Source organism: Salvelinus fontinalis, chromosome 18 (assembly GCF_029448725.1).
Source record: "Salvelinus fontinalis isolate EN_2023a chromosome 18, ASM2944872v1, whole genome shotgun sequence".
Taxonomy (NCBI): Eukaryota; Metazoa; Chordata; class Actinopteri; order Salmoniformes; family Salmonidae; genus Salvelinus; species Salvelinus fontinalis.
The window spans coordinates 28,251,218-28,277,705 of record NC_074682.1 but is presented as its reverse complement, the minus strand read 5'-3'; the positions used below and the strand labels follow the sequence as shown (position 1 = coordinate 28,277,705).

Genomic DNA, 26,488 nt, shown 5'->3' with positions numbered 1-26,488 from the left:
CACTATACATATAATACTTTAACACCAGCTCCATACTCTTTCCATATGTAAATATTATACATTTGATATTTTAACTTCAGTTCCAGCGTCATACAGTACAGACACATAATACTTTAACACCATCTGTAGCCCAGTACTGTGTATACATAGTCTGCATACTGACTATAAAACATATGTTACCCTTAGACCAGCTCCAATTTTCATCTGTATTGACCTCCAAAGTCAATGTCAGTATGTGGGAATCTAATTAGCATAATTGTAAAAATCACCATCAACATCTGTCAATTTAAACTAGAGATACATCCAAGATGGCGTAGCAGTCAGACGTCTTTGTCCTGTTGTGTCCCTTGTATATATCATTTTCTTCGCATATCTTTTAAAAATATCAACTTCTAAATACTTTCCTGCAACCCGCCTCACCCAATGTGGCGTGGATCTGCTTTTTTCTAAAGTATTTCTATTTACTTCGGATCTGGAATCCCTCAACTGAAGCTAGCCAGCTAACTATCTACCAGCTATCAGTTAGCAAACCATTGCTAGTGGTCATCAGCTAACCTTCAGCTCGGAAAGCTTTCGCCAGTTCGAACAACGTGACAGAGCATAACGGACCTATTTCTCTCCATATCCCTGGATTCCTACCGCAAACTCTGAACATTTTCATCTGGATCTTCGCAACTACGTAACCGCAATCCCGGGTGACCACTCCTGGCTAGCGTTTCCATCCCGGAGCAAGCACCAATTAGCCTGAAGCTAGCCCGGCCAGGGCTCCTGTGCTACCACCGAAGCCCACTCCTGGGCTACAATATCCGGAACCCTTCTACTGCCGGTACGGAGCACGGAACCCCGCCGATCCTCTACGACTGGAATATCGACATAATCTTCCCTTGGATTCCAACAGGCCCCTCAGGCGCGAAGCCTGCTGAAGGCCCATTCTGCTAACCTGCTAGGCCTGCTAGCTACCTAGAGCTACTTGGAACCCTACTAATTCCATGACTGGTCTATCGACGTCACCGCACGAAGAGGCAAAAACAGACTTACCCCCATCGCGGCGTCCCCCAAAGGCTAACTTGCTAGCCCCGGTCTGCTAACTGCTAGCTTGCTAGCCCCGGTCTGCTAACTGCTAGCTTGCCTGCCCCGGTCTGCTAACTGCTAGCTTGCCTGCCCCGGTCTGCTAACTGCTAGCTTGCCTGCCCCGGTCTGCTAACTGCTAGCTTGCCTGCCCCGGTCTGCTAACTGCTAGCCCCTGCTAACTGCTTGCTTGCTAACCCGGTCTGCTAACTGCAAGCTTGTCAGCCCCGGTCTGCTAACTGCTAGCTTGTTTAGCCCCGGCCTACTAACTGTTAGCATGTTAGCATCGGCCTGCTAACTGTCTGAATCGCCATGTCCCCAGCCAGCCCAACCACTCACTGGACCCATATGTTCACTTAGCTACGCATGCCTCTCTCTAATATCAATATGCCTCGTCCATTACTGTCCTGGTTAGTGATTACTGTCTTATTTCACTGTAGAGCCTCTAGCCCTGCTCAATATGCCTTAACCTGTCTAGGATGAGGGTGCCGCTAGCGGCACTCCCCCCCCCCACCCCCACTGAAAAACCAGTGCCGCGAAATTCAAAAAAAATATTTTTTTTAAATATTTAACTTTCACACATTAAATTCCAATACAGCTAATGAAAGACACAGATCTTGTGAATCCAGCCAACATGTCCGATTTTTAAAATGTTTTACAGGGAAGACACAATATGTAAAGATGTACATCTATTACCTAAAAACACATTAGCATAATCCACCATCTTTTATTTGTCCACCAACACCAGTAGCTATCACCAATTCGGCTAAACTAAGATATTTATAGCCCCTAACCAAGAAAAAAACTCATCAGATGACAGTCTGATAACATATTTATGGTATGGGATAGGTTTTGTTAGAAAAAAGTGCATATTTCAGGTAGATGGCATAGGTTACAATTGCACCCACCGTCACAAATGGACTAGAAAAACTACATAGAGCAACGTGTTTACCTACTTACTAATCATCAAACATTTCGTAAAAATACACAGCATACACTAATCGAAAGACACAGATCCTGTGAATACAGACAATATTTCAGATTTTCTAAGTGTCTTACAGCGAAAACACAATAAATCGTTATATTAGCATAGCACATAGCACATAGCAGCCCAGCATTGATTCTAGCCAAAGTGAGCGATAACGTCAACATCGCCAAAATATATTAATTTTTTCACTAACCTTCTCAGAATTCTTCAGATGACACTCCTGTAACATCATATTACACAATCCATATAGAGTTTGATCGAAAATGTTTATATTTAGCCACCAAAATCATGGTTAGACAATGTGAAATGTAGCCCAGCTGGTGAGAAAATGTCCGTGCGCCATATTAGACAGTGATCTACTCTTATACATAAATACTCATAAACGTGACTAAAAAATATAGGGTGGACAGGGATTGATAGACAATTTAATTCTTAATACAACCGCGGAATTACATTTTTTAAATTATCCTTACTTTTCAATACAGTTTGCGCCAAGCGAAGCTACGTCAAAAAACATGGCGTCCTAAGCCACTAACATTTTTCGACAGAAACACGATTTATCATAATAAAAATGTCCTACTTTGAGCTGTTCTTCCATCAGTATCTTGGGCAAAGGATCCTTTCTTGGGTCTAATCGTCTTTTGGTGGAAAGCTGTCCTCTTGCCATGTGGAAATGCCAACTGCGTTCGGGATGAACTGGAAGCGTGCCCAGCAATTCACAGCGTTTCAGAAATAAATGTCCCAAAATCGCACTAAACGGATATAAATTGCTATAAAACGCTTTAAATTAACTACCTTATGATGTTTTTAACTCCCATAACGAGTAGAAACATGACCAGAGTAATATTACTCCCTCCACTAATGCTTGGAACAAGTGCGGGTCGATGTCCTCCAGGCGCATTACGCAGCAAGAAAAGAGTTCCTAGCTACAGGGTTTTTTAATTTGTAGTGCCTGTGAACGCGCAATCGACCCCATTCAAATCGTCATCACGTAAAGGCATCCAGGGGAAGACGTAAGCAGTGTCCGTATACTCATAGCAATAACTGCGGCCTTTTAACTGACTCCAGATCAGGGGCCAAAATTTCTGAAATCTGACTCCATGTCAGGGAAATTGCTGTAGAATGACTTCTGTTCGACTTAGAGACAAAATTTCAACTCCTATAGAAACTATAGACTGTTTTCTATCCAATAATAATATGCATATTGTACGATCAAGAATTTTGTGGGAAGCCGTTTCAAAAATTACACGATTAGCATAAATAGTGACAACAGCGCCCCCATCCTCAACAGGTTATTAACCAACCATGTTGTTCCACCTCCTACATATGCAATGACATCACCTGGTTTAAACATTTCTATAGACTATATCTCTAGTCTCTCTCATCATTACTCAATGCCTAGGTTTACCTCCAATGTACTCAAATCCTACCTTACCTTTGTCTGTACACTATGCCTTGAATCTATGCTATCGTGCCCAGAAACCTGCTCCTTTTACTCTGTTCCGAACGTGCTAGACGGCCAGTTCGTATAGCATTTAGCCGTACCCTTATCCTACTTCTCCTCAGTTCCTCTGGTGATGTGGAGGTTAATCCAGGTCCTGCAGTGCCTAGCTCCACTCCCACTCCCTCTCATTTGTTGACTTCTGTAACCGTAAAAGCCTTGGTTTCATGCATGTTAACATTAGAAGCCTACTCCTTAAGTTTGTTTTACTCACTGCTTTAGCACACTCTGCCAACCCGGATGTCTTAGCCGTGTCTGAATCCTGGCTTAGGAAGACCACCAAAAACCCTGAAATCTCCATCGCTAACTATAACATTTTCTGCCTAGATAGAATTGCCAAAGGGGGCGGTGTTGCAATCTACTGCAAAGATTGCCTGCAGAGTTCTGTATTACTATCCAAGTCTGTACCCAAACAATTCGAGCTTCTACTTCTAAAAATTCACCTTTCCAGAAACAAGTCTCTCACTGTTGCCGCTTGCTATAGACCTCCCTCTTGCCCGCAGCTGTGCCCTAGATACCATATGTGAATTGATTGCCACCCATCTATCTTCTGAGCTCGTGCTACTAGGTGACCTAAACTGGGACATGCTTAACACCCCGGCCATCCTACAATCCAAGCTTGATGCCCTCAATCTCACACAAATTATCAATGAATCTACCAGGTACAACTCCAAATCCGTAAACACGGGCACCCTCATAGATGTCATCCTAACTAACTCGCCCTCCAAATACACCTCTGCTGTTTTCAATCAAGATCTCAGCGATCACTGCCTCATTGCCTGCATCCATAATGGGTCTGCGACCAAACGACCACCCCTCATCACTGTCAAACGCTCCCTAAAAAACTTCTGCGAGCAGGCCTTTCTAATAGATCTGGCCGGGATATCCTGGAATGACATTGACCTCATCCCGTCAGTAGATGATGCCTGGCTATTCTTTAAAAGTGCCTTCCTCACCATCTTAAATAAGCATGCCTCATTCAAAAAATGTAGAACTAGGAATAGATATAGTCCTTGGTTCACTCCAGACCTCTGCCCTTGACCAGCACAAAAACATCCTGTGGCGTTCTGCATTAGCATCGAATAGCCCCCGTGATATGCAACTTTTCAGGGAAGTTAGGAACAAATATACACAGGCAGTTAGGAAAGCTAAAGCTAGCTTTTTCAATCAGAAATGTCCATCCTGTAGTACTAACTCAAAAAAGTTCTGGGAAACTGTAAAGTCCATGGAGAATAAGAGCACCTCCTCCCAGCTGCCCACTGCACTGAGGCTAGGAAACACTGTCACCACCGATAAATCCACTATAACTGAGAATTTCAAAAAGAATTTCTCTACGGCTGGCCATGCTTTCCATCTGGCTACCCCTACCCCGGTCAACTGCCCGGGACCCTCCACAGCAACCCGCCAAAGCCCCCACCATTTCTCCTTCACCCAAATCCAGATAGCTGATGTTCTGAAAGAGCTGCAAAATCTGGACCCCTACAAATCAGCCGGGCTAGACAATCTGGACCCACACTTTCTAAAATTGTTGCAACCCCTATTACTAGCCTGTTCAACCTCTCTTTCGAATCGTCTGAGATTCCCGAAGATTGGAAAGCAGCTGCAGTCATCCCCCTCTTCAAAGGAGGGGGGGGGACACTCTTGACCCAAACTGCTACAGACCTGTATCTATCCTACCCTGCCTTTCTAAGGTCTTCGAAAGCCAAGTCAATAAACAGATTACCGACCATTTCGAATCCCACCGTACCTTCTCCGCTATGCAATCTGGTTTCAGAGCTGGTCATGGGTGCACCTCAGCCACGCTCAAGGTCCTAAATGACATCATAACCGCCATCGATATGACACATTACTGTGCAGCCGTATTCATCGACCTGGCCAAGGCTTTCGACTCTGTCAATCACCACATTCTTATTGGCAGACTCGACAGCCTTGGTTTCTCAAATGATTGCCCCGCCTGGTTTACCAACTACTTCTCAGATAGAGTTCAGTGTGTCAAATCTGAGGGCCTGTTGTCCGGACCTCTGGCAGTCTCTATGGGGGTGCCACAGGGTTCAATCCTCGGGCCGACTCTCTTCTCTGTATACATCAATGATGTCGCTCTTGCTGCTGGTGATTGTCTAATACACCTCTATGCAGACGACACCATTCTGTATACTTCTGGCCCCTCTTTGGACACTGTGTTAACTAACCTCCAGACGAGCTTCAATGCCATACAACTCTCCTTCCGTGGCCGCCAACTGCTCTTAAACGCAAGTAAAACTAAATGCATGCTATTCAACCGATCAATGCAGAAGAAGGCTCTGACTTAGAATACGTGGACAACTACAAATACCTAGGTGTCTGGTTAAACTGTAAACTCTCCTTCCAGACTCACATTAAGCATCTCCAATCTGCTGCCAATGACTGGAACGAACTGCAAAAATCTCTGAAGCTGGAGACTCATATCTCCCTGACTAGCTTTAACCTCTACTTCCTCAGAAACCCGGGTCCGGGAGCACCCCCACCAGTAAAAAAGCTGACTAGCATAGGCTAGCATAGCGTCACAAGTAAATAGTAGCATCTAAATATCATTAAATCACAAGTCCAAGACACCAGATGAAAGATACACATCTTGGTAATCAAGCCATCATTTCTGATTTTTAAAATGTTTTACAGGGAAGACACAATATGTAAATCTATTAGCTAACCACGTTAGCAAAAGACACCACTTCCATACTCCACCATTTTTTTTTTACTCCATCAGCAGCTATCACAAATTCGACCAAATAAAGATATAAATAGCCACTAACCAAGAAACAACCTCATCAGATGACAGTCTGATAACATATTTATTGTATAGCATAGGTTTTGTTAGAAAAATTTGCATATTTCAGGTATAAATCAGAGTTTACTATTGCAGCCCCCATCACAACTCTCACTAAAACGACTAGAATAACTACAGAGACCATCGTGTATTAGCTAATTACTCATCATAAAACATTTCTTAAAAATACACAGCGTGCAGCAGATGAAAGACACAGATCTTGTGAATCAAGACAATATTTCAGATTTTCTAAGTGTTTTACAGCAAACACAATATAGCGTTATATTAGATTAGCACAATAGCAAACATTACAACAGCATTGATTCAAGCCAAACATAGCAATAACGTATAAACCACCAAAATATATAAATTTTTTCACCAACCTTCTCAGAATTCTTCAGATGACAGTCCTGTAACATCATATTACACAATGCATATAGAGTTTGTTCGAAAATGTGCATATTTAGCGGCACAAATCTTGCTTATACAATGAGAAAAGTAGCCAAAATCTCAAGCAATCTGTCCGGCGCCATCTTGGAAAGCCACCTATTCTTATCGAAAACTATTCATAAACTTGACTAAAAAAATACAGGTTGGACAGCAATTGAAAGACAAATTAGTTCTTAATGCATTCGCTGAATTACATTTCTAAAATTAACGTTACTGTGCAATACAGGGTGCAATACAGGGTGCGATAACGCAAGGCTACACTGCAAATAATGGCGTCTAATGCATTTAACTTTTTTCAACAGAACAACGAATTATCAGCATAAATAGTTCCTACTTTTTGATGACCTCCCATCAGAATCTTGGGATAGGTGTCCTTTGTCCAAAAGAATCGTTGCTGGGTTGGAGAATGTTTTCTTCCACGTTGCAATTAGCAGTACACAATGGCATGCGAGAGAGAGATACCCAACTTCCTACAACGGCAGAAAATGAAATGCCCGAAAATCGCAATATACTGACATAACTGATATAAATCGGTTTAAAATAACAAGATTATGATGTCTTTAAAGCCTATATCGAATAAAAACAGAGCCGGATATAACTAGAAGCTAAAACGGGAGCTTCTAAAATGACATGCCAATGTCCTTAGTGCGTCAGCGCGAAAAATCAAAAGAAGGGACACATACATTCCAATCCATTTATAGACTTTCTGATCTGCGTAGAGACTCCATTTCAAGGCCCTCTATTCGCTGACACCCAGGGGAAGGCGTATGCAGTGCAACTCAACCAATAGAAGACAGGCAAAGTTATACACAGGTCTGAGAACAGCTTGGAAAAATCTGCATTTCTCAACTCCACATAGGGAAATTGCTCTAAGTCCAGTTCTGTTTCACTTACAGACATAATTCAAACGGTTTTAGAAACTAGAGAGTGTTTTCTATCCAATAGTAATAATAATATGCATATTGTACGAGCAAGAATTGAGTACGAGGCAGTTTAATTTGGGAACACCAAGAAAAAAATAGTGCTAACAGCTCCCCCTATTGACAAGAAGTTTTAAGCACCAGCTGTCAGAGCAGCTCACAGATCACTGCACCTGTACATAGCCCATCTGTAAACAGCCCATCTACCTACCTCTTCCCCATACTGTATTTATTTATTTATCTTGCTCCTTTGCACCCCAGTATCTCTACTTGCACATTCATCTTCTGCACATCTACCATTCCAGTGTTTAATTGCTTTATTGTAATTACTTCGCCACCATGGCCTATTTATTGCCTTAACTCCCTTATCTTACCTCATTTGCACTCACTGTATATATACTTTTTGTTTTCTTTTGTTCTACTGTGTTATTGACTGTATGTTTTGTTTATTCCATGTGTAACTCTGTGTTGTTGTATGTGTCGAATTGAGATGCTTTATCTTGGCCAGGTCACAGTTGCTAATGAGAACTTGTTCTCAACTAGCCTACCTGGTTAAATAAAGGTGAAATAAAAGAATACAAGATAACTGTTTTTGCATGGGCTGCGTCTCAACCCACTGCATCCGCTTATGTTGCCTTCCGCATCTATGGTGAAAGGTGACAAAGCTAGAGCTGTGTTTGTCAGATCATGAGACATCCCAAAAATCTGTGTTCTCACAAAAACGTCTGTAGCGTCTGAACGCTCCCATGAACACGATGGTGTTCTCCATTTTGCTTTACGGCCCCCATAAGCCTCGCAGGATTGATCTGAAGTTGGTACATACGATCTGCCAACTTCTGTCTGAATCGTTTGGGCTACACACTAATATATGACACCTCTGTGGAAAGGCAAGTCTCTCCTGAACATGTTGGTTGTTTTGCTCTTGGATGCCTCACAAGACTAGTCTGAATGGAAAGATTCATGGAAGTACAGTGCATTCAGAAAGTATTCAGACCCCTTGGCTTTTTCCATATTTTGTTACGTTACAGCCTTATTCTAAAACGGATTAAGTTGTTTTTTTACCTCATCAATCCACACACAATATCCCACAATAGCAATGCAAAAACAGGTGTTTATAGATTTTTACAAATGTATATAAAATAAAAAACTGAAATCACATTTACATAAGTATTCAGACCCTTTACTCAGTACTTTGTTGAAGCCCCTTTGACAGTGATTACAGCGTCTTGGGTATGACGCTAAAAGCTTGGCACACCTGTATTTGGGGAGTTTCTCCCATTCTTCTCTGTAGATCCTCTCTTCTCCGTCATGTTGGATGGGGAGCGTCGCTTTTTTCAGGTCTTTTCAGAGATGTTTGATCGGGTTCAAGTCCGGGCTCTGACTGTGCCACTCAAGGACATTCAGAGTCCTGAAGCCACTCGTATGTTGTCTTGGCTGTGTGCTTAGGGTCGTTGTCCTGTTGGAAGGTGAACCTTTGCCACACAGTCTCTCAGTCACTGCCGCTGAAAAACATCCCCTCCTGGCATTCAGGCCAAAGAGTTCAATCTTGGTTTCATCAGACCAGAGAATCTTGTTTCTCATGGTCTGAGAGTCCTTTAGGTGCTTTTTGGCTAATTCCAAGCGGGCTGTCATGTGCCTATTACTGAGGAGTGGGTTCCGTCTGGCCACTCTACCATAAAGGCCTGATTGGTGGAGTGCTGCAGAGATTGGGTGAACCTTCCAGAAAAACAACATCTCCACAGAGGAACTTTGGAGCTCTGTCAGTGACCATTGGGTTCTTGGTCACTTCCCTGACCAAGGCCCTTCTCCCCCGATTTCTCAGTTTGGCCAGCCAGCTCTAGGAAAAGATTTGGTGGTTCCAAACTTCTTCCATTTAAGAATGATGGAAGCCATTGTGTTCTTGTGGACTTTTTAATGCTGCAGATCTGTGCTTCAACACAATCTTGTCTCGGAGCTCTACAGACAATTCCTTCGACTTCATGGCTTGGTTTTTGCTCTGACATGCACTGTCAACTGTGGGACCTTATATAGACAGGTGTGTTCCTTTCCAAATCATGTCCAATCAATTGAATTTACCACAGGTGGACTCCAATCAAGTTGTGGAAACATCTCAAGGATGATCAATGGAAACAGGATGCACCTGAGTCTCATAGCAAAGGGTCTGAATACTTAAGTAAATAAGGTATTTCTAGTATAAATTTGAAATTGGTTTTTGTTTTGTCATTATGGAGTATTATGTGTAGATAAGGGGGGTGGGGGGTGTTAATACATTTTAGAATAAGGCTGTAACGTAACAAAATGTGGGATAAGTCAAGGGGTCTGAATACTTTCTGAATGTATATATGTATGAATGTATGCACTGTATATATGGAGATAGTTTAGTGCCTAAAATAAGGAGTTATAAGAAAGATCAAGATTATATATATTTTTTGTCTTATATTTTTTGAAGGGACTCTGTTTATTCATAAATTAAGCTGTTATTCAATGCATTTCTATGGGCTGATAGCAGTAAGGCCAAATTAAATGTTTCATCAAACAATACTTTTTTCAAAAATTATACCTTAAGTTATTTCCATGCACTTCAATTGTGTCCATGGCCTTTTTGATTCTAATTTCAATCAACACTAATTGAAGCAACAGGCATGTAGCGTATACTCTAGAATGGCAGTCTAAGGCACAGGAGCACCAAGGTGCACAGCTGCACTAAAACTTCACTTCTGTTCACACTGCCTAGCTCTCGAGTAGTGTTGGTTGTCTAGCAGCTGTGTATAAGCTTGTGGTAAAAATCCTGGTTGTCTCAAGGCCTTATCACTGTTGTGTCTGAGACGGGAAGGAGAGGGGAACAGGCCAAAATGTCAGTGTCACCGTTGTATGCTAACACTTTCTTCCTATTAGTGTATCTTCCTAAACCAGGCACAGGCAGAATGCAATTTCCAGTGAAAAGTCTGTTACTGTTATTTTACTTCTATTTCTTAACTAAATAACTTCTCTCTCTCCCTTTTTCTTTTCTCTCCCTCCTCTGCAGCCCTTTGTGATTCACGACATGGACTCCTTGTGCCAGGCTGAGAACGGGCTGGTGTGGAAACAGCTGATCAACGGCACGACCCCCAACAAGGAGATAGGGGTACACGTGTTCTACCGCTGCCAGTGCACCACGGTGGAGACGGTCAGGGAGCTCACTGAGTTCGCCAAGAGCATCCCCGGCTTCGTAGACCTCTTCCTCAACGACCAGGTATATACAGCAACACTACATTCAATCAAATCGTTAATCAATAGTTTTGTTATCCAAGTTGGAAAGTTATTGTACAGCCAGGAATTGTGTATATATAGCAAGCTATGATATATTTCACCAATAAGGCCAGAGGTGGTGTGGTATGTTGGCCATTATAAACTGGGTCATTTGGTTCCTGGAGGCTGATTGGCTGAAACAGCATTTCAGCTGTGTGTCTATGTAAGACAATCAGGGTTTCTGTTAGGAAAATGTGGCGCCGGAGAACGTGACCAAAAATATTTTAATTTATCGGCCATTTAAGAAATATAACGGACCAATATGCATTGGGTGCTTAACCTATTAGGGCGTCCATGGTGCTCAGAATGACAGTCACATTTAGATTATGGTAATGCATCTTAATAGAACATGCAACTTATGTAATGATGCAGCCAATAAAACATTCTTTTTAAACATTTGTTAAAATGCAATTTGGGGGAAAAAAACATTCTAAACAGTGCTCCTGATAGTGGTTGCATATGTGACAGACAAATATCTCTGTTAGAAACTTCGGGGGAATCTAAAGATACAACAACTAGTATGGTTTGCTAATATGACTAGGATTGTGCCTTTGGCTTCTGGAACTGTCCACATGTTCTTTTCGTCAGCCAACAAGATGAGTAACGAACAGCAAAAGCACTACCTATGTCAATCTACTATCCCCCATAGTACAAAAGTTGACCTATTCTATTGGTCAGCTTCTTCGTCTGTGCAATAAATATTCCAAACTTACTCTGGGACAGTTGTGGGATGATAGAGCCCAAATTAATACAACCACTGTACATCATTTTTAAACATGTTTTAAAGCCATGCGGCTGATGCAACAGATCAGAACGTTTAGCTTAAAATGTTGATCAACTATTAGGCAATTTCTTCACATTATAAACACAGCAATGCGCACACAGCAGTAGGCTATAAGCCCAACATAGGCGGAAATCCCAGGGGGGACGGGGGACACACGACCCCCCCCATCCTGGGAAAAATATGACTTGTCCCCCCCAATATATCACTGTAAACATAACTATGTAATTTCAATAATATTAATAATACGCAATGAAAGCACTTGTGCTGATTATAGACACTTAATAGCGCGTTTTTAAGTTTCACAAGATTGCGACCTCCCCGCCCTTTGCCTCACGATGGTTTGATCCACTGCCAGTTCTTTAGCTTGCAAGGTAATAGAGGGTTCGTATCTACTGTCCGAAAGGCACTCGATGTACGTAACTGACGTGAGGTAATTCAGTCAATTGCGCCATAGCAATGTATATATTTTTCTAATGTTGCAGAGTTCACACACTAGCTGAATTTGCAGAGCTAACGCGCAAACTAAAGCAAACATTAACTATCAAGCTAGCTGGTACCTATTCCATTTATGTGGCGTCGTCAAAGATGGAATATTTGCTATCGTCAGTTTATTCCAAGATTAGCATGCAGCTGTAGTGCTTCAAAGTCCCTGTGATAAGGTTAGCGATAAACTGAAGTCCAAACTGAACAGAACTACACTCTCTTATACCATTGTCTTAAATATATTTAATGGTCTCGTTGCAAAAGCTAAATTGTCGCTAGTGATTTTTTATTTTTTTTCACCTTTATTTAACCAGGTAGCAAAGATTATAGCAAACACCACAGAAACGGAATTGGTGCTCGCTAGCTTTGCAAATTCAGCTATTGTTGGAAGCTAGCCAATATGAAACAAACTATGTTAAAATTACAAAAGGTTGCAGCATGTGTTGTGTAAATGTGTGTGTGTGCAGCTAGACCGGCCAGCCAGGTAGAAAAATGTCAGAAAAAAGTAAAAAGACGGACATCAGAGTATTTTTCAGTACACCAAAACGCAAAGTAAGAACTCTAGTAGCCTAATATCTCAAAGACGAGTTGATAAAATGTTCATAAGAAAGAAGTGAAATGCTAATGGAAATGTTTCACAATGATGTCATTAGGCAGAGCAGGCAACAGATGGCACACAGACAGCTGAGTTGGGGACAGATATGCAGGGACAGACTGGCAGAGACAGGGAGTCTCAGGTAAGTTTGTTGAGTCTTTGTTTGGCAACATTATGAAAGGTTCTCAATTTTTTTGATTTGTAAAATAGGGACATAATTGGAAAATGCCATGGATACCCCCACTCTCAACTTAAACTGGTGACTAAACTAAGATTTGTTAAAGGCAATGGTATTGCTGTTGTGATTAATTGTGTAGTTTTGGGTACCGGTAGTTAGGAGTACAGCAAACACCTTATTTCTTTTCTAGGAGTCAGACTGTGAGTCAGTGAGGGTGGTGAAAGGGAAAGAGCCAAGGAGAGAGACTTCAGAGGACAGTGTCACAGCCACGGCAGGACCAGGTGTCACCCTTGTTGCCAGCAGCACCAGTATAGGGGACAGTGGCACAGCATCGTCCAGTTACCTCAGTGATGGCACAAAATCATATCAGCCACACCCACAATTTATAGAACCGCAAACTCTTGCCAACAGAGTGTTGACGTTTCAAGAGAGATGGTTTCGCGATTTCCCCTGGCTACATTATAATCCACCAATAAAAGGAGTGTTGTGTTTTCACTGTAGCCAAGGGTTTTCAAGCCAGCCATCTTTTGGCCAAAGAGCAGATGCTGCCTTCATTAGTGCAGGATTTAGGAACTGAAGAAAAGCCATTGAAAAATTCACAGCACATCAAAACTGCCAAACCCACCGCCACTTTGTAACTGTAACAGCACACCAGCCAAATCCAATCAGTGTCCAGTTATCCAGCGCGTGGGGTAAACAGCAGGAGGACGCAAGGCATTGCTTGATGAAAATTGTTAGTTCGGTGCGGCATGTAGTAAGACAGGGACAAGCCTTTAGAGGCCACACGGATGACAGTGGGAATTTATACCAGCTTTTGAAACTCAGGGCAGAAGAGGATGATCCCATTTTACTGAAGTGGTTAACAGAGCGTACCACAATGTACACAGGCCCCAAAGCACAGAATGAAATTCTGAACATGGCCAATACAGTCATTCGAGGCATTGCAGCTGAGATTAGGTCTCTTCCGATTGTACAATTTTCATTAATTGTTGATGGTACTCAAGATGTCTCTGGTGCTGAACAGGAGAGTGTCTGTCTGCGTTATGTTGACCATGACCTTGTCCCTCACGAGGACTCGCCTGTTGTCTCCGACACCCTGTCTCTGGTATGCAGGCTGCAGTCGAGTGTGTGCGGTCATCTCTTAGGGGCAAGAGAAATGACGAAAGCTACCTTGCACTTTATGAGAAAGCAACAACTTTGACTCTATTGAATCCATTGAATCCATTGAGACGCACTCAAGACGATTTGCTGGCAAAGCAGTGGATCACTATAGGGCAGAATTTTTTTAAGTGTTGGATGGTGTGGAGGTTCAGTTTGGCGACCGTTTTGACCAGGACAGTCTAAACGTCCTGCAAAAGTTGGAAAGAGCGCTTCTCACGGGCGAGTTGGATGAGTCTCTAGATCAGTACCCTGAGCTGAACATAGATTCTCTTTCAGTGCAGATCCCTCTCTTTCACAACAAATACCCCTGTAGCAGCAGTTGAGAGGCAGCAGAGGTCCTCAGGAGGCTTCCAGTGGAGGTGCGGGGGTTGTTTGACCAAGTTGAGGTGCTGATCAGAATTTTGTTTGTGGTGCCAGTGTGTTCATGTGAGGCTGAGAGGAGTTTCAGTGCACTCCGCCGCTTAAAGACTTGGCTACGGGCCAGCATGGGCCAAGAGAGACTGAACGGCGTAGTTGTCTGTAACGTACATAAAGACAGGCTGGACAGTCTCAAGAGGGAAAATATCTGCCAGCAATTTGTTGGATCCATTGAAACCCGCAAACATATGTTCGGTTCTTTTGTTCAGTAGTGTGTATAGCAGTGGTTCTCAACCTTTTTTGGGTACTGGAACCCCTGCATATTTTGAGGCAAGGCAGGCAAGGTTTTGAGCGGTCCTCAGGGACCTCCACCCCCTCTATATTATATGTAAACTTACTGGAAACCTTGTGGTACTGAATACGTTCATTACACTTTATTTTATTTCACGGACACCTTGCAATTAGTCCATGGACCCCTGTTAGAGAACCCCTGGTGTAATTGATATTTGTTATTTTGTTTAGTAGTTTTCAGTTTTTAGTACATGACAGTACACTTACAAATTATTATTATTATTTCATGTTATTTTATTTAAAATTGCATACTTTGTGTGACATACTTGTCCATAGCTGCTGTTTGAAGAGTTGAGACACTGACTGAAGGATATTTTGTTTGATTTATTTGGGTTTTTCATTGAAGTAGTTATTTTGCTTTTAGAACTGTACTTATTTTAAGCTTTTTGTTCTTGCAAAGATATTGTAGACTCAGGCCAGGTGCACATATTTAATGACTATATAAATGTATCAGAAAAAGTCAAATTAAAAGGTCAATTCAATACGGAGACCAACTTTGTGATGGTTCTCAATGGAGATTCTTTTAGATGTGATCACACCATGTTCATTGTATTTATGAAAACTACACCCATACAGTGTACAGTACCATTGCCGCCTAATGGCCTTTCTTGATATTGCTGGTTGTAAGTACGAATACCTGCATACATACTGGACTGATAAGGAACACTGCTATAACTATTATTAGTAGTAGTATTATAATGATTTAAACAAGTTGGGACAACCCTTCAGTTAACTACTGTACCTAACAATTATCCAGTAGTAGTGATTATGGTCCCTCAATATACATTTAACATATTACAACGTAGGCTATGTGTTACAGCACTACTTTTGTTGTCCCCCTCAGGAATTGCTCCTGAGAAAATTTCATGTAATTGTCCCCTCCAAGGTTGATATCAGATTTTCGCCCCTGAAGCCCAAGTGTTCCAAAAACCAATTAGCGGGAAAACACCGTTCTCCAAAGTGCGCCGCGAATGTGAGCAGTTTCATATGACAGAGATGAAAATAGCCTTTAGAAATTTAGAGGCAAGATCTAAAGATGCAACAACTAGCATGGGTTGTTCTATGACTAGGATTGTGTCTTTGGCTGCTGGAAAAATAAAGTTGAGAACATGAGAGAGATATTGGTTTCAATCGCAAATAAGGAAGTGCTTATAAAATAATTGCCTTAACATTCCTGTGGTTGGAACACGGTAAGACATAACTCATAAAATTACAAAAAATCATCCAGGTTTTAAATAATGAAGTTTATGGTTAAATAGTTTCAGGGTTGACAATCTGCTCAGATTGTAAGGCTGGTGCTGTTGCTGTGCACAACAGGCCTTTCTCTGCTATCTGAACGAACAGTGCCTTGAGTATGACAGAATCAAGCCTTTAGACCATAATATGAATTATCTTACATTATATTTGTCAAACATGACTGGCATTTAGCCTATATCTATGTAATTAAAAGACGAATTAAAGTTTGACTACATTTTCAGGCGCCTCCCTCCTGTCAGCATCGGTCTGGACATGACAGACTGTAGCCTATCACCTACACTTTGACATGTAGGCTTATTATGTATGTATTGGGCTCCCAAGTGGCCCAGTGGTCTAAGGCACTGCATCTCAGTGCAGTCCCTGGTTCGAATCCAGGCTGCATCACATCTGGCCGTGATTGGGAGTTCCATAGGGCTGCGCACAATTGGTCGGGTTTGGCCGGGGTAGGCCGTCATTGTAAATAGGAATTTGTTCTTCAAATCAAATTGTATTGGTCACATGGTAAGCAGATGTTAATGCGAGTGTAGCGAAATGCTTGTTCCTAAGGATTCGGAAGCGAGGCGACAATCTATGTCGGCGCCACCTTGCTCTTAACTGACTTGCCAAGTTAAATAAAGGTTAAATAAAAAAATATTAACATTAACATACACTTATGTTCTTCTTAACAGAATAGCTAGTGTTTTTTGGTTTTTAGATCAATTTAATTGGCTATTTTGGTTAATGGCCTATGTGCCATTAACCCAAAAAGTTTTCAGATATTTGTTTTTGATAATGTATTAAAAAAAAAAAAAAACTATCACAATTACATAAGTATTCAGATCCTTTGTTATGAGACTCGAAAATGTATACATGTTCTATGTTCTAAAAACCTGTTTTTCGCTTTGTCATTATGGGGTATTGTGTGTAGATCGATGAGAAATGTTTTATTAAATCCATTTTAGAATAAGGCTCTAATGTAACAGAATGTGTTAAAAGTCAAGGGGTCTAAATACTTTCCAAATGCAGTGTACATACTTGACATAAGCAAAGAGTTGAGATATCAGGCGATGATAATCAGGCTGCTGTTCTCCCTCCCCCCACCAGGTGACGCTGCTGAAGTACGGCGTCCACGAGGCCATCTTCGCCATGCTGCCCTCGCTCATGAACAAGGATGGGTTGCTGGTGGCCAATGGAAAGGGCTTTGTGACCCGGGAGTTCCTGCGCAGCCTGCGGCGCCCCTTCAGTGAGATCATGGAGCCCAAGTTTGAGTTTGCGGTCAAGTTCAACGCCCTGGAGCTGGATGACAGTGACCTGGCACTGTTCGTGGCCGCCATCATCCTCTGTGGAGGTATGTGCTGATTCTATACTGGTGCTACCGGGAAAACTCATTACTGTATTACCACAATACACTGTCCTAATAACCCTAACCCCTCTACTATCATCACAAGCTGAGGTTAGAGCTAAAATATACGTTTGTTTTCTACCAGTTGACAGATACTTACCTCCCTCTTCCCATTCCTTTTCTCGCCCCTCCTCTACTCTTCCCATCCTTTCCCTCTCTCTCCTCCTGTCAGACCGTCCGGGGCTGATAAACATCAAGCAGGTGGAGGAGATTCAGGACAACATCCTGCAGGCCCTGGACCAGCACCTGCTGGCCAACCACACTGACTCAAAGTACCTTTTCCCCAAGCTGCTCAACAAGATGGCTGACCTGCGCCAGCTGGTAACTGAGAACGCCATGCTGGTCCAGAAGATCAAGAAGACAGAGTCCGAGACCTCGCTGCACCCGCTGCTGCAGGAGATCTACAAGGACATGTACTGACTGAACTGATTTAGCTTCCGAGTACAGCGGCAGTGTTCACTCACTCCTGGTTTCTGGGATTGGGAGTCACATGGAGTGCATGTTTTTGTTCCAGCCCATCATTAACACACTATTCACCTCATCAGCCAATCAACCACGACCTTGATCAGTTGAATCATGTGTGTCAGCGTTTATTCTGACGTCTCAATAAAATAATGAGGAAACCGCTGGCTGGTGGGAGTTATAACTACGTATATGTAGCTGCACACTCTTGTTCAGATGCAATTGATTTATTATAAATCACCGTAGTTTGGGCAGCAAGTTGCCTTCATCATGGTCTCTTGACTGTACGAATGACATGTACTGACCTGGAATGGAGCAAGAGACTGATGGGAGACATACAGAGTAACATACACCCTACCACATATTAAACGTGTGTGAGTGTTTGGGCTCCCGAAATAGAAGGTGATTTGTGCTGTTTCAAGTGGATGCTGTTGTATAGCAGGCTTTTAACTGTGGTTGGACAGGACTGAAGCAGTTGAAGGGCTTGTAGTGTCCTGCTCTGAACGTGGTGAAGGTGCAGTGTCGAGGTATTCATTTCCAGGAGAATACCAAACAGCTCATCAACCAACGCCACAACAAAACCAAGACTCCTTTTTTCCCCCTAAATGTTACAAGGATGATCAGCGTTGCTCTTTTTATATAACAGATTTTTGTGGTCTCTCCCGATGCGCAGTGTTTTTTACAACGGTCAACACATTCTTAACCCTGCGGTTCAGGGTCATTACCAGACTTTGTTCTGCCATTGTTTGTGTTACAAACTTCCTGAGAAGCCATGATGCTGATATTCAGGAAAATGCTGGTTCTGATTGCCTGTACAAATGAGGGTTGTCGGCAACCATAGGTGTCCCCTGACCGTCCGTCCCTACCATCCCATCCTAAGGCCATAACACTGGGATAAGCTATCACCAAACCCCCCTTAGTTCTCCTTTCCACATATGTATAAATTCACACCCCTCAACCTCCCACTGATCTAATCATAGAACGGTTTGGATTTGTTTGATAACTCAGTCCCGGGTTCAAAGAACCTCCCTTCTGTGCTAGTGAACAAAATCCATCGTCACACCCCCAGAGAATGTGTGATAGTAGGAGCTGTGATTTTGTGTATGCCTTTTATATATGAATCTCCTCCATTTGAGGTCCACCCCCAGCCCTTCTCCTCCTGTTAGACCAGGAAGCACACCCAGTCCAGTCAGTCTCACTTTTCAATGGACACGTACATTTATAGATTCTTACAACATCCTAACCTCAATACCTTTTATGTTTTCTTTTGTGTACAACTGATGGGTCTAAAACCATGGGATGATGCTGTGTTGTCATACTGTGAAGGAGAACCTGATCACAGTGTCTGTATAAGACGTTTTGAATGCCTGATTTTACTTAAGTTTACTTAATTATGTATAATTGAAGTATGGTATGTATATATTTTTTTCAGCCAGGTGGTGTTCTGTTAACTGCGCACAGTCGACAAGCCAAACTCTAACAGTACTTTTCTCATATTATGAGCTTCCCGCTTTCTTTCTTTTCCACTCTTCTTATTATTCCGCTAAGTATGGTGCTATGGATTTGGCCAGCTATCGCTCCCTCGCGCAGTCTAACTTCTGGCAGGGAATGACCCGTTCATAATACTTAGAGAAAAATGGATCCGTCTCCCTTGGTTCCTTCCTATCGCTTTCACTTCTTCACTGATCTCAAAAGGCCTGGTCAAATGAAAGCAATACAGCAAACACTTCTGTAGTGCTTCCACCATATAGATTGTACCCATCTAGATCATGATCAATTGAAGGGAGTGAGTGAGCATTTGAAGAGTTGAAATGCATGGCAACGGTCAAGAAATTACTTCTAGAAAATTACTTCTAGACAAGCCATCAGAATTCAGAGATGCATGGCAGCAGGGGGACCAATCTAAATTGCCATGAGAGGAAAAAGGTTTATCCTCATTCTTTTAGGTCAGCCAATAATGGTAACTGATGAAATACTGCACTTCCTACTGTACATAGCAATTATGTAAATGATATGCAAAACAATGTATGTTTCTGTTTTTATTATTTTCTATATTGTGACATTAAAATTGCAAAAAAAAAGTTTATTCTCGCACGAGTAAGAGGAGGACATGATATATGTGACTCCTTGCCTATACAGTAGAGAGGTTACAGATATCTCTTGAATAAGCGCTTTATTTCTGCTCACAGGGAGTTGATAAAGCACAAATGAGTGATCTGATGCTCACCTAACTGCAGAAAGCGTTGAGACAATTATAATAAAGTGACAGTGGTGAACCACCTGTTCTGGTTAGAGTGCTGTATCCACTTGGAGTCAGTGTACCCTGGGGCGGATGGGGGGGTCCTTTCTCTCCCTGTACTCATCTTTCTTTAATTCTCTTACATTCTTCCTTTCTCTCAGTATGTATTTTCCTGCTTTTATTTTCCTGCTTTTTTTCTGGTGCCCCTAGAAATGTCATTGTCACGGATCGCCTGTGGTTAGTTATAATTACACATTTGATGTTACTGACTAGAACAAGTTACAATGAAATGTCAGCAAAGTAGTACTACTGCATGAGAAAAAAGCTAAATTGTGTACATTTTTCTTTGAAAATCAATTGTTTTGTCTAATGGTTTTATTTCTGCATACAAATGTATGAGCACAACAGCACAGGTCTGAAATGTTCTACAGTCTATCACAGCAATACTGTGCATTTCCCCCTATTTAGCATCTGTATAAACACCTGGTGTTAACCGTCTGAGGGAAAGTATAGGATTTCTACCTTTTGGTATAGAACTTCCTATAAATGATTGATTAAAAAACATTGGTTAATACTTTTGATGTCTTCTGCTTTCTTCTTACTTGTTCGACTATATGTGATGTTCTCGTTTTCAATTATTGGATAAAATCTCATATGTTAAATGTTTGACACCTGTTTATATCGTAACGTCAAGGAACATCAACCCAAAAAAGTGTCTCTGGTCAAAAGTAGTGCACTTTATAAGATCTAGTGCATGTGTGAGACCAAGATAAATAAAACCAATCCTCTACAATGGGATGGGTCAGGTCTGTGTGTATCGACTGTCATGTGTTGGACAGCCTGGCGGGCCCCTGGCTTCCTTCCTGAGACAGCGTTTCCTTTGAGGTGTGTGTGTGAACCCAGAGACATGCGTCTCAACAATCACACCCCAGAGACCTCGCTGACCCTCCAGCCGTTGTTTTTCACGGACAGGCTTGGCTCAGGCTGCGGTATCCAGCCTACATACAGATCAGTTCAATCAAACTTGAACTTGAATGGAGCCCACCGAGGGGGGGGTCTGGGTGGACCACTACATACAGTGTCACTGAACCCTAACCTGACATCAGACTGTTATAGCCCCCCACTGCATTTGAATGGGAATAGGAATGTGAGACTGTAAAAGTTAGTGCATAAGCACTTAGTTTACAGGCATTGTGACAATTGTGGGGTGTTATGATTGATGATAGACATGGCTTATGTGTTAATACAAGTCTCTCATCAATTCGCTTGTTGCTGTAGCCTAAGGGCATCAGTCTTACCAGTGTAGCGTCCCCTGTTTTCTACTTTGTCTTATAAATGGACATTGGATTTTATAAAAGATCACATGGGCACAGTAATAAATATCTCACTGTGCCTCCAATGCCACATTATGACTAAATACTTTATTTGTTCTTTTATGTCTTTGAAAGTCTAAGATACTGAACGAAAAAATACTATTTATAGGGCTTATGTATAGTATTTTCACATGCTTTAGCTAGCATATTGTTATTGCAAGTGATATACATGTCTAAATCCATATATTGATTTCATAAAATAGGCTAGACGAGAGAAACTACAAAAATGTCCGTCCCTGGAATCGCAGAATTTACGTCACGGAAATACGTCTATAACTTGCGACGGACTGCCCCTGCTTCCTTCTTTTCAATGCTTTGTCGCGTGAGAGCAGTACCGTCAATATGAGGTGAGAGGAAATCACAAGTAAAAAAAAACAAGAAGTCAGACATGTTATATTGTTGTCAGTCATCAGTTTAAGACTTACTAACTCCGCAGTATAACCGTGTTCACGTTGAACCTCATGAGCAGTGTGTGGAGTGTAGTTACAGTAGTTAACTTCTGCCATAGTGCAACTAGCTTGAATGCTAACACTACGGTCAAATCCACATCCATCTAACATGAAATCGTAATAGTTTATGTTCCGAACTGAATTAAGTAGTGTCGTACATAACTGGACATGGTTAATGTTGTAATAGTTGTGATTTGTACATTTTACTGGCTTTTATAAGTACTCGATTGTCTACCGGTTTGTCGACTACTATCGGGAACCTGCTATGGCGTCAAGTCAGTTCAGTGGAATGGGGGGGGGGGGGGAGGCGCTAATATTAATTAATTAATTAGTCATTTGGCAAAACATTTATGTAAAATTATGTACACTGACATTGGCATTCTGACTCAATTACATTTTGTGTTTAATTACAGCAAGGTATCCAGGGATATGCTTTATGAGGTGGTCAAGGAGGTCCAGGCGGGATCTCTGGCCAAGCCACGCAAGTAAGACCCTTTCTCTAGTGTACCATTAGCAACTTTTGCACGTTGGTTTGGCCATTTTAATAAAATAATGCATGTTATGTCACAATCCCTAATTTAGGTAAATCTCAGTGATGATCTTGATTGGTGTGCTTTGTCTTCCTAAAGGTTCACAGAGTCTGTAGAGCTCCAGATCAGCTTGAAGAACTACGATCCCCAGAAGGACAAGCGTTTCTCTGGCACAGTCAGGTTTGGCCTCTTTCCTGTATCACCCATCCTTCTGCCTGTCTGCCCCGTTTAGTCCTGAATGTGAACGAGCCTGGTTCGGCCCCTTGATCTGGACATTAAAATCTCACTGGCTCAAACCCAGTCCTCTTTATGCACACTCAAGATCCACACTTATCTAGTATGTACAATCTCTGACACACTCACTCATACAGAAACTAAATTCCAATAGCAGGGCTGTTGTGGGACGGATGGTGCAGAAGTGTTCTGGGTAGTCTGACTGAACCTCGCCTTGTGGGAGGGAACCAGCGGACGGACCCCTACCCTGGGTCTTAAAACATGAGGGGAGGCAAGGGGGGGGGGGGGGGGGGGGTCTTTGTGCCCACACTCGAGCTGACCATTTTAGGTAATGGTGTTGCTGGTGCAGTCCAGAAGAGAAGCTGCTCTGTGGTTCTGGTAAGACTACAGAGTACTCTTCTCTGGTACAAGTCGTCCCTCTGGGTTTGGATCTCATCCATTTTGGGGAGTCAATGGATGGCAATGTTGAAGGGTGGAAGTGACTATTGTCTAGTCAGGAAGTATATAAGCTAGTTGTGTAACGTTAAGGATTTAGGTTTGGGGAAGGATTGGGTAAAGTTAGATTTAGCCTTTTACTGCAGTCGACTAAATCAGGGTCAAAGTGATTTTTGGTAGTCTTAAACAAATTACATAAAAAAAATGGACATAAGTATACACCTCTTTTTTTTACTTTAAAAAAAAATGGGCCCCTTTTCTCCCCAATTTTGTGGTATCCAATCGCTAGTAATTACTATCTTGTCTCATCGCTACAACTCCCGTACGGGCTCGGGAGAGACGAAGGTCGAAAGCCATCCGTCCTCCGAAGCACAACCCAACCAAGCCTCACTGCTTCTTAACACAGCGCGCCTCCAACCCGGAAGCCAGCCGCACCAATGTGTCGGAGGAAACACCGTCCACCCGCCCCCCTCGGTTAGCGCGCACTGCGCCCGGCCCGCCACAGGAGTCGCTGGAGCGCGATGAGACAAGGATATCCCTACCGGCCTAACCCGGACGACGCTAAGCCAATTGTGCGTCGCCCCACGGACCTCCCGGTCGCGGCCGGCTGCGACAGAGCCTGGGCGCGAACCCAGAGACTCTGGTGGCGCAGCTAGCACTGCGATGCAGTGCTCTAGACCACTGCGCCACCCGGGAGGCCCCTGTTGCGTGTCCATTCTAGCATGGCCATATGGTGAAGCCCCTGCGTTATGTGGTTTGAGCTTTACTGGTGTGCCATATGGTTGTCAACTGTTCTGAATTGCCCCTATAGACTGAAGACCACCCCCAGGCCCAAGTTTTCTGTGTGCATCCTGGGAGACCAGCAGCATTGTGACGAGGCCAAGGCTGCAGAGCTGCCCCACATGGACATTGAGGCCCTCAAGAAACTCAACAAGAACAAGAAAATGGTCAAGAAACTGGGTGAGTGGTGCTTCAAGTCATTTCCAGATAGTCCATCTTATGATCTCTCTAGGTCTTGCTACTGTTTATCCGCATTTAATTGAGTCTTACATTTCCCCTGTCCTGAAGGTCTGGGTCTTGATAGTTCTGTTCTTGACTCAAATCTCTGCCCGAACAGCCAAGAAGTATGATGCCTTTCTGGCCTCGGAATCGCTGATCAAACAGATCCCTCGTATCCTGGGGCCTGGGCTCAACAAGGCTGGCAAATTCCCCTCCCTGCTCACCCACAACGAGAACCTCAACGTCAAGGTTGATGAGGTCAAATCCACCATCAAGTTCCAGATGAAGAAGGTATGAATCGGTCTGGTGCCAGATATGTAGTTTTATTGCAGATGTTACATGATGGATACATGCAGTCTGTAGGATCAATGCATTTATGTATCTGCCTGTTCATTTACATTTTAGCATTTTGCAGACACTCTTAACCTTAATTGCTCCTGTAAGTCACTCTGGATAAGTGCCTTGCTGAAGGGCACATCGACAGATTATTTACCTATTCGTCTTGCGGATTCAAAACAGCGACCTCTCGGTTACTGACCCAATGCTCTTAACCGCTAGGCTACCTGCCAGTGTAACATGACCCAATCTCCTCGCCACTTTATTTAAGGTGCTGTGTCTGGCAGTGGCTGTGGGTCACGTGAAGATGTCCGAGGAGGAGCTGGTCTACAACATCCACTTGGCAGTTAACTTCCTGGTGTCTCTGCTGAAGAAGAACTGGCAGAATGTCCGTGCCCTCTACGTCAAAAGCACCATGGGAAAGCCTCAGCGCCTCTACTAGACCAAACTGCTTTTACTACCAATAAAAGGACATAAAAAACATCTCGCTTTGTGGGTATTCTTGTTGTCCCAGACTACGTTGTGTAGTGCTGGTCATCCTCTGAGGGATCGGAGACGTTTGATATTAAAAACAAAATATTTACCAGCCTGTTTTTGGAAGTAGCACAATGTCTACAGATTGCATGCATTTATATTAAATGTCAGACAGATTACGTTTCTAAAGGGGGCAAATTGGCTCAATCGAGACTCAAGGTACAGATTCACCGAAAATCTGCCCCAGTCTCTACGGAAGCTAGTAAGTGAAATTGATGGGGGTGGCCAACATGACAAGCGGTTGGAGGGGGATAGCAATTTTTTGGTCACATGGTCAAATCTAATGCAGACCTAAATTAATTTTCCCTATAAGTGATATTTGGTTTGAAGTCTGCATGGCTGACAATTTCAATTTTTCAGTTCTTGGTTGCCATTCTGCTTAGTGGGCCCTCAAAATTAACAGGTGTTGAGGCTGAGCAGGGTAAGGGTCATGAAGAAATGTACCTTAAAACAGGGTCCATGTAGTCAGAGAAAAAATGTGTACCACTATTAAAATGCATGCACAATCACTTCTAATGTAAGCAAGCAGTCCCCTGATGTTCCTGCCTGTTTGCCTCAATAGCAGAGCACAGGAGGTTGCTGTGACAATACGATTATCTTGTCTTCTCTACTCGGTGATACTCGAGAGCATAGAGCTGAGTCACAGAGTAAGAACTGTCCTTCAATGCATACAGTACATTTGGAAAGTATTTAGACCCCTTTCCTTTATCCACATTTTGTTACATTACAGCCTTACTCTAAAATTGACAAAATAAAAATTGTCCTCAATCTACACACAATACCCCATAATGATGAAGCAAAAACTTTTTAGATTTGTTTTCAAACGTATTCAAAATAAACAACTTAAGTATTCAGACCCTTTACTCTAAGACTCAAAATTGAGCTCAGGTGCATCCTGTTTCCATTGATCATCCTTGATGTTTCTACAATTTGATTGGAGTCCACCTGTGGTAAATTCAATTGATTGAACATGATTTGGAAAGGCACACCTGTCTATATAAGGTCCCACAGTTGACAGTGCATGCCAGAGCAAAAACCAAGCCATGAGGTCAAAGGAATTGTCCGTAGAGCTCCGAGACAGGATTGTGTTGAGGCACAGACCTGGGGATGGGTACCAAACAAATTCTGCAGCATTGAATATCCTCAAGAACACAGTGATCTCCATCATTCTTAAATGGAAGAAGTTTGGAACCACCATTACTCTTACTAGAGCTGGCCGCCCGGCCAAACTGAGCAATCGGGGGAGAAGGGCCTTGGTCAGGGAGGTGACCAAGAACCCGATGGTCACTCTGACAGCTTTCCAGAGTTCCTCTGTGGAGAAGGGAGAATGTT

At 42.7% G+C, this 26,488-nt stretch overlaps 2 protein-coding genes across 7 annotated transcripts in view; both read left to right on the top strand.

Annotated features, from left to right (window-relative positions):
- The window catches only part of LOC129815897 (peroxisome proliferator-activated receptor delta-like), a 54,278-nt gene extending 33,438 nt beyond the window's left edge, over positions 1 to 20,840 (top strand). For 3 of the 6 annotated variants that reach the window (XM_055870082.1, XM_055870081.1, XM_055870085.1), the window contains 4 exons: positions 10,756 to 10,962; positions 12,939 to 13,022; positions 17,268 to 17,511; positions 17,738 to 20,840. In XM_055870082.1, the coding sequence (XP_055726057.1) occupies positions 10,756 to 10,962; positions 12,939 to 13,022; positions 17,268 to 17,511; positions 17,738 to 17,985 (783 nt within the window). In that variant the 3' untranslated portion in view covers positions 17,986 to 20,840. Of the gene's footprint in view, positions 1 to 10,755; positions 10,963 to 12,938; positions 13,023 to 13,248; positions 13,651 to 17,267; positions 17,512 to 17,737 lie in introns of those variants that run through there. The other 3 variants (XM_055870083.1, XM_055870086.1, XM_055870084.1) reach the window with 2 other exon arrangements.
- Positions 20,841 to 21,898: 1,058 nt separating this feature from the next.
- LOC129815924 (60S ribosomal protein L10a) lies at positions 21,899 to 25,105 on the top strand. The gene is made up of 6 exons (XM_055870137.1): positions 21,899 to 21,986; positions 22,502 to 22,573; positions 22,718 to 22,798; positions 24,099 to 24,247; positions 24,405 to 24,577; positions 24,894 to 25,105. Exons 1-6 carry the CDS (start codon positions 21,982 to 21,984, stop codon positions 25,062 to 25,064), a joined length of 651 nt encoding a protein of 216 aa, XP_055726112.1. The 5' UTR covers positions 21,899 to 21,981; the 3' UTR covers positions 25,065 to 25,105.
- Positions 25,106 to 26,488: the final 1,383 nt, after the last annotated feature.